The 7733-nt window shown below is 51.3% G+C and overlaps 1 protein-coding gene across 17 annotated transcripts in view; it reads right to left on the bottom strand.

The window, feature by feature from the left end:
* Positions 1 to 712: 712 nt before the first annotated feature.
* Positions 713 to 7733, bottom strand: part of LOC101911605 (fer-1-like protein 4) — a 40637-nt gene continuing 33616 nt past the window's right edge. For 4 of the 17 annotated variants that reach the window (XM_027783737.2, XM_055813860.1, XM_027783732.2 and 1 more), the window contains 6 exons: positions 6724 to 6809; positions 4964 to 5209; positions 4589 to 4830; positions 2444 to 2730; positions 1631 to 1731; positions 713 to 1111 (listed from right to left, as the gene is read on the bottom strand). In XM_027783737.2, the coding sequence (XP_027639538.1) occupies positions 931 to 1111; positions 1631 to 1731; positions 2444 to 2730; positions 4589 to 4830; positions 4964 to 5209; positions 6724 to 6809 (1143 nt within the window). In that variant the 3' untranslated portion in view covers positions 713 to 930. Of the gene's footprint in view, positions 1112 to 1630; positions 1732 to 2443; positions 2731 to 4588; positions 4831 to 4963; positions 5210 to 6723; positions 7604 to 7733 lie in introns of those variants that run through there. The other 13 variants (XM_055813864.1, XM_055813862.1, XM_055813872.1 and 10 more) reach the window with 11 other exon arrangements.

Below are 7733 nucleotides of genomic sequence, written 5' to 3'. Positions count from 1 at the left end.
TTAATGTACATCAGCCCAACACCACAAAATAGATTCATGCTGATGACGCCATGCTGATGCCCCAGCGCTGTGCTATCTGGGAGGGAGGGTGAAGGGGCATCAGCGAGGAGTACTTACAGCAGGCTGGCCCCTGGCTCCAGAAAGCAGCTACAAAACACAAGCAGCACAGGAGAGAACAGCCAAGGAGCTTTTCTATTCCTGTGGAAATGAAAGCCAAGATGAAGTCTGAAGCAAGCCTGAATCCAACCCAGCACACGCAGGAAAAGCTGTTCAGCAACTTGTAAAGAGTGACAACTAGGAAGCCCATGTCTCAGGGTGTGCTACCACATCCAGAGCCAACTTCAACTCAAAGAGCTTTTCCTGTGCTTTTGGCAAGGCAGGAAGCTCATGGCTACCTTGGCTCGGCCATCCTTCTCCCAGGGGAGCCCCATTCAAAGGTATTCCAGGTCCTACCTCCACCAGGAGCTTCCACCATACCTGGCTTCCCCCTGTACAATGTGTTTTGAGGTCTTCAGGCAAAGGCCTGGGAAGTTCCAAGTGTTGTCTAGCTGGGGCATGGATGCCTTGATGTCCCCATCTCTGCCAGAACCACTCTCAATGGCAAGAACTGGTTTCAGCTGCCAGGTCTGTTGGGACGGAGTCAGCAGACCCCATTTTCCCCACCCTCCCATGGCAGTCCCACAATGAAGAAATTTTTTCCCAAAGCTGTGACTGTCCTTCAAGGAGGTTGCCTTATTTAATAGGTCGATTACTTGATTTATTAGCATTTCATGGGTACTTAGCATGAAACATGACTCCCCAAACACTTCTGCAAGTCTCTCATGCTGAAGGTTGCCTCTACACCTGTAGGATTTTCTTAAACTTTGTGGTCCAGTCTCAATTCCTGAAATAATCACCCCCGCCTTTGAGTAGTCCTGTGCTGGAGAGCATTTATCCATTGATGATCTTCTCACTGATGTATCCAGGCATGGTGTAGACCAAAAGAACCAGGAAGATAGTCAGAACAGCGACAATAAATAGCACAATGATGTATTTCTTGTACCGCTTCCAGATAAAGAACACAAAGGTCTTCATGGGATTCACAAACCAGTTGAAAGAAGTTTTTGGCCGGCTGGAACAGGAAAGGAAGAACAGACAAGCACAGGCTCAATCCACAGAGCAGCACACTGGCCCCTCTGTGCTGGTGCCCTGCCACCCTCATGGGTCCGCAGCTCTTCCTGCCACTTCCAGGCAAGATCAGCCTAGGGGCTGCAATAACTACAGTGCCTGTTGCAAGTGCTGGAAACAGGACCTGAGCCTCAAGACGGCCCCGCAGAGCTGTTCTGCACCCATGTGGCCAATGCATTGCGTTCATGTGGTTGAACCAGAGCTGCCCTTTTTGAACAAGCAATGTTACAGCATAGCTGCCTTCAGCACCGAGATCAGCCCTGGCCCAGCTGCTGCAGCCACAAGTCTGCCAGACCTACTGAAGCTCTGGGAAGCCCTGGCAGCCCCAGTCCCATAGATTCCCACCACCAAGGGCCTCACTGATTGCTCTCAGCTTCCTGACAAGCAGAAGCTGCTCCCTGTCCCCATGCAAACAGCTGCTGAAAACACAGCACTGCCCATCCAATGTAACACACATACTCACTTGGGCTTTTCCAGGGGTTCAGGCTCTTTTCGTCCCAAACCAACAGGACTTTTCTCAGCCTCCTCCACAGTCAGCAGCTGGAACTCTGCTTCCACCTTACCCTGGAGGGGAAACATGTCTGAGCCACAGCTGCACATGTTGCTTCGCAGACCAGTGTGTTAACCACACACCCTGCCAAGACTGGGTATTTTTCTCCCAGTTCCACTTACAGATGCTCAGAGCAATTAACTTTTCTCTCCAGGCATTAGCTACAGTCTCACTCACTTCACAGGCAGCAGAAATTGGACTGGCCAGAAACTGTTTTGCAACCAAGGCACTGTACTGTAATGCACCCCCCCGCATATGGATTTCTTGGCAGTCTCCCAGTCTGGCACTGAGCAAAAAACTTACCCCTGGGGACAAACAGTGGTCCACTAGCAAGGTCAGCAGCAGCCAGTCTGCCCTGGAACAGTTGGCACCTGCCCGTCTGAGGTAGGCAGAGACCCTTGGACAAGCTTTTGTTGCTGTCCTGTCTGGCTGATGGGGAGCCATGTGCTTTTTGCTTTGCTCCTCTAACTGAGCACTGCTCTATAGGAAGCTCAGAGGAAGGCATGAAGTTGAACACCCCCGCACGCCACTGCAGCTGACACTTGTCGGTAGATGAAGTGCTAGATTTGCAGAAGGGACAAGTCTGCAGGACCTTGCACTAAGTCCTGGCCAGCTAGCTGGGTCATTGCTGCATCTGTAGGTTATGTACATGCCAGACAGGTTCTCACGTTAAGGCAGAGGCAGAACACTGGCTCTCTGCCCACCTGTGCCAGCACCCTGCCTTACCGTCAGGAGGTACTTGTTGCCACTGGAGTCTGTGAACTCCACGTCCTCTGGTTTGACTGAGCGGCTCCCCTTTTTCTTCTTCTTCTTCTTCTTCTGCTTGTCCTCCCTTTCCTCTCTCTCTTCATCCTCTGGATCTTTGAGCTTGATGAAGGGCCACCAGCCCCTCATGCGCTTGTTTCGGAAGATGGAGAAGCGAGGTATTGCATACTCCTTGGCCATCTTGATGGTGCAATGCTCTGAGCTCTTGGCTGCTCGCACCATGTCATGCAGCTTCAGCTCGATGGAGCCTGCAGGCACAGTGAAGAGGACAGCTCATGGCAAGATCCTGAGGTCAGCCCCATACACCATTTGACTTTCTGTCTCAGCCAATAGGTCCCAGCTGCTGCAATGATCTAACAGAGTCCTGCACATTTACAGGTGGAGAACCTGAAGCTCAGCATAAGAAAAGACTAGCCCAAGAGTTAGAGACAAGAAGCACAAGCCACAGACCTCGTCTCATCTCTGACGTTGCCAGTTCGGTTTGTGTGTGGGTACAGTGAGTTATTTTCATGCCTTTACTGTGTCCCACCCTTCTTTCCTCACATGCCCAAGCTCCTCTTCCCAACTCATTCCCATAAATGTCAATTAAAAACTGTAAAATCTGGGGAACTCTTTTAAAGGTTTCAAGTCTCTCTTACACCTGAAACAGCGTTGGTTTATTTCCCTGCTTGGCCTTACGCCCCTGTCCTCCTTGGAAGGAGCTCCTGTCCCACTTTGGCACTGAGCCCTTGCAACACACCAGTCTTGCCATGTACTGGTCTGTGTTGGCAAAAGCATAGCCAGCAACCAAGGGGTGTGGGTGTTCTCCTCTGCTCAGCTCTGGTGAGGATGTATCTGCATAGTGTCCAATTTGGGGCCCTCAACACAAGAAAGGTGTCAGCTAACTACAGAGAGTCCATTGGCTGAGATGGTTGAGGCTAGAGTATGTTCCATAGCAGGTCGGGTTGAGACCCATGCATGTTCAGCCCAGAGAAGAGAGGTCAAGGGAGAGATCTTACTGCATCTCCCACAGCCTAAAGGAAGCTATCAAGTAGATGGAGCTAGACTCTTCTCAGAAGTGGATGATGAAGGCATGCAAAGCAACAGACATAAGCTGCTGCAAGTTAAAAAACCTGAGAATTATGAGAATGGTGCAGCCAGAAAAAGGGGCCCAAAAGGGTGCTGGAACCTCCATCCTTGGAGATACTAAAAAATCACTCAGACAAGGCCCTGAGGAACCTGACCTACATTGCATCTAGCCCTACTTGGAGCAGGAAGTTGCAAAAAGACTGCAGAAGCCCCTTCTTGCCTAGAGGTTCATGGGATTGTACATGCCAGGAATCGCTGGGATTGCTGTCTAATGCTTTCTTCAGTGCCTGAGTAGCAAGGCTGAACTAATCACCACTGGCAGTGCCTCATGGAGGTAAAGCCCTTTAAATACACCACAGAATGTTGATGAATAAAGAGAATTTTATCCTGCCCAACAGACAGCAGGGAAAAGGGGCTGCTTTTTAATGGGGAGGCCAAAGTTTGGAGAAGGGAGGGACAACTGAACAGAGTTGTTCAGTACAAACTCAGGGATGGCAGAAGCAGGAGAGAAGCAGTACCATTTGTGCTAGCATAGTGTGGGTAGAATCACCACCAGCCCAGCTTTGTCACCAGGCCCTGCTGCATGCCCAGCTCGACAGGGGAGCTCAGGTGCAAATGGTCTCACAAAGGTTGCCAGTCCCTGTGCCCACAAGGTAAACACCTGAGGAAAGCTGCTCTTAGGCCAAGTCTTTGAGATCTGCAGGTCTAACTGAGATCAGGGAAAATGAGCATGTTTACCAGAAAGGTTGTGAGGAAGCAGAACCTGGAAGTCCTGCAGTGTGTCAGGCCCTGAAAAAGGACACCAAGGCCCTGGCACAAGTATGCAAACTCAATGTGTCTGTGTAGGAGAGGTACGCATCTCCAGGCTCTGCCTATATCTCCCATGTGAAAAACCAGGCCAGGTGACTGCTGAGCTGAAGACTTTGATCTGATGCTCCTGGTAAACTGTTCTCAGAGAGCTGGGCCCTGGAGGAAATGCTGTACTCCTCTAGCAAGGTGAGGGACAGGTCACCCCACTTCAGGCAGGTCACACCATACCTAGAAAGTCATTAGCTGAAATTCTGTCGTAATCCCAGACCTGGAGGACCAGAACAGCCGGTTCCCGAAACTCTGACTCCTCCATGGAGAAGACAGAGTCTTTCTTCTTGTAGGTGATCTCCTTCTCAGTCGGGAGATAGTTGAAGCGGAAGATGAACCTCCAGTTGAAATTGCCCTCCCCGGTCAAGGAGTTAAAGTGAACATCTGTCTCCTGCTTGTTGTGGTCAAGACCCTTTATCCAGCTGCAGGAAAAACTCAGTTATCTCCTACCCCTGTCGGCCAGCCCCAAAGGCACAGCAGAAGGCAGGAGGGGCTGAATGCCATGGGGTAGCAGGAAAGGAAGAGTCAAAGAGCCAAACCAGACCAACAACTAACCAACATCTTTGGGGGTACAGCAGTCCATGCAGGGGACTGGAGTGGGGCACCTCATGCTGAGGCAGGGAAGAGAAGAGGTTCAGAGAAGGTATTGAGGGTGTGGGGCAGGACAGCCAGGCTCTGGCCTCCCTCTGGCTCCCATCAGACCTTTTCACGTAGATGTCACTGGAAGGCTCTCCTGTCACTGGGTTGACATCATCGAGGATCACATCGTCTGTGTTCCAGATAATGACACGCAGCTCATAGCTGTGGGAAGGACACAGGGGTGAGTAGGACACATGCTCTTGCCCCCAGTGCCTGGGAGGACAGGTCAAGCCCATAGTGGCAGAGCAGCAGGACTTGAACCCTCCTAGCACTGTGGTCTCCTGCCAGGGCTCCTTTGGCCAAGCACAGCCCAGCACTCTCACTGCCATGCACAAAGCCCTCTCTGAGGGGCTACAACCCTACAAGGCAGACAACCTGTGGTGGGTTGACCTTGGCTGGATGCCAGATGCCCACCAAGCCGCTCTATCACTCCCCTCCTCAGCAGAAGGAGGAAGTGATAAGAGAACTTGTGGGTCAAGATAAAGGCAATTTAATGAAGCAATACCAAAAGTTGCACACACGGAAGCAAAGGAAAACAAGAAGTAATTCTCTGCTTCCCATCAGCACGCAATGTTTGGCCACTTCCTGGGAAGCTTTAGTACGCATAGCAGTTGCTCCAGAAGACCAACACCATAAATAACAAATGCCCCCCCTTCCTCTGCTTTTACATCCGAGCAGAGGTCATATGGTATGGAATAGCCCCTTGGTCACTTTGGGTCAGTTGTCCTGGCTATGTCCCCTCCCAGGACCTTGCCCGCCCCCAGCCTGCTGGGGTCAGGGGGGAAGGTTGGAGAGACAGCCCTCATGCCGTGCAAGCCCTCCTTGGCAGCAGTCAAAGCACTGGTGTGTTATCAGCACCTTCCTAGTTTCCAATACAAGCACAGCACTGTGAGGACTGCTATGGGGCTCAGCCAGACCCAATACACAACCCACAGTCACAACAGGCAGCTTTTGCAAAGCAGATCCCTGGTATGTGGGAAACCCACACAGCACCACTTAGCCATAGGAGCACAGAAAGGCTTAGGCAGGAAGGGACGTCTGCAGTCTCTGCTCCAACCTCTTGCTCTAACTTCATAGTAGCTCAGATTGCTCAGGGCCTTGTCTGCCTGAATTTCAAGTTTTTCCAATGGTGGATATCCCAACACCTCTCTGGGTCACTCTGTTCCTATCCCAGGTAGCTTCATACTCATTGAAAAATTTTTTTCCTTGCATCCAGCTGGAATCTCCCTTGCTGCAATTTGTGCCCATTATCTCTTGTCCTTCCACGTGCACTGCTGAGAAGAATCTGGACCCTCCCTCTCAACAGCCCCATAAGATCACTGAAAACAGCAGATATCCTCCTTCAGTTTCACTTCTGCAGGCACCCAGAGGACATCTGCCCACCAGCCAAAATAAAGCTAGATGAGTAGCTCTGAGCTGGGTTTCTATCACCTTCATGTCCAGCCTTAAAAGAGATTAACCCTGCCCTCCACATACACTTGCGTAGCTGAAGCACTTACACCCCACCAAAGAGACCATCCCATGGCCAGAGCTGAAGCAGACAGGAGGGCTGCAGCCAGGCTAGCACAGACCATCAGCCTGTGCAGGGCTCTGTGGCATATCCCCACAGGCATGGCAAGGGACAGTGACCCTCCATGCAGGCTCACCAGCCCCAGCCCCGCTCCTATGGGTGCTACCTGACAGGCAGTCGTGGCTTGATGTTGACAGGCGGCGGTGCGGGGACATCATTTGGAAACATGTCAATCCACATGTGCAAGGAGCCCTATTGAGGTAAGACAGCAGAGAGACTTCAGAGGAGACCACCCTCCAGCTCTTCAAGGAACAAGGGCTTGGTCCTGCAAGGGAAGCTCTCAACAAAAAAACACCGCTTGTCTCTCTCCACCCCCAGCACTTCAAAGTGACATGTGACTGCATTTTAGACAGGGCAAAAATTAAAACTATCAGAAATTGCTTATTTCCCTCCCCACTCTGCTCCCAAGAAAAAACATTTCAGCTCAACTAAATCAGTTTCAAACAGAAGCCAACATGTTCCTCACTCTTAACAAGCATACGATGATGCAATGCTTCAGCATAATCAAGAATACTAAGAAGTGATGAGTCTTACTCTCCCCTCCCCATGTGCATTTCCAGTGCCGAACAAAGCCAGAGTGACTGCGGAGCTCTGCTTTGTTACAGACCTCTGGTATCTGAGGGAACAGGAGATGGTCAAGTGCAGGACACTGAAATGGTCAAGTTCAGATTGCTGCACTGCATAAAATGGAGGATGAATGTTTCTCCTCCAGCCAACAGGGAGAACGGGGCTCTTGCAGGGGTGCAAAAGCAGCCGTGACAGGGGACAAAGCAGAGGAAGAGGCAGGGATAGGCAAGGACATTCACCCACCGTGGTGCATGGTGGCAGGGCTTAGAAGGCAGAGCAGGTCCCTTGCCACCCACACAGCATCCTCATCAGAGCACTGCTACACAGCCTGAGAAGACGGGAAGGACTCTGGGCCAGCAGCATTGTGACCACAACATCAATAGACAGAGGTCCCTTAAGGAAAGGGGTGTTCAGAAGCACTGCGAGAGGTCAGAGGGTGGATCTGAGCAAAGGACACCCACGGCCAATACTTCATAGTAGGGCCAGCCACCCACAGACACAGCTCCAGTTGCCCACCCAGGAAGGGACAATGCATGAGATCCATACCAT

This window comes from Falco peregrinus, chromosome 9 (assembly GCF_023634155.1).
Source record: "Falco peregrinus isolate bFalPer1 chromosome 9, bFalPer1.pri, whole genome shotgun sequence".
Classification (NCBI taxonomy): Eukaryota; Metazoa; Chordata; class Aves; order Falconiformes; family Falconidae; genus Falco; species Falco peregrinus.
Note: the sequence above shows the minus strand (reverse complement) of the source record. Positions and strands in the feature narration are given on the sequence as shown.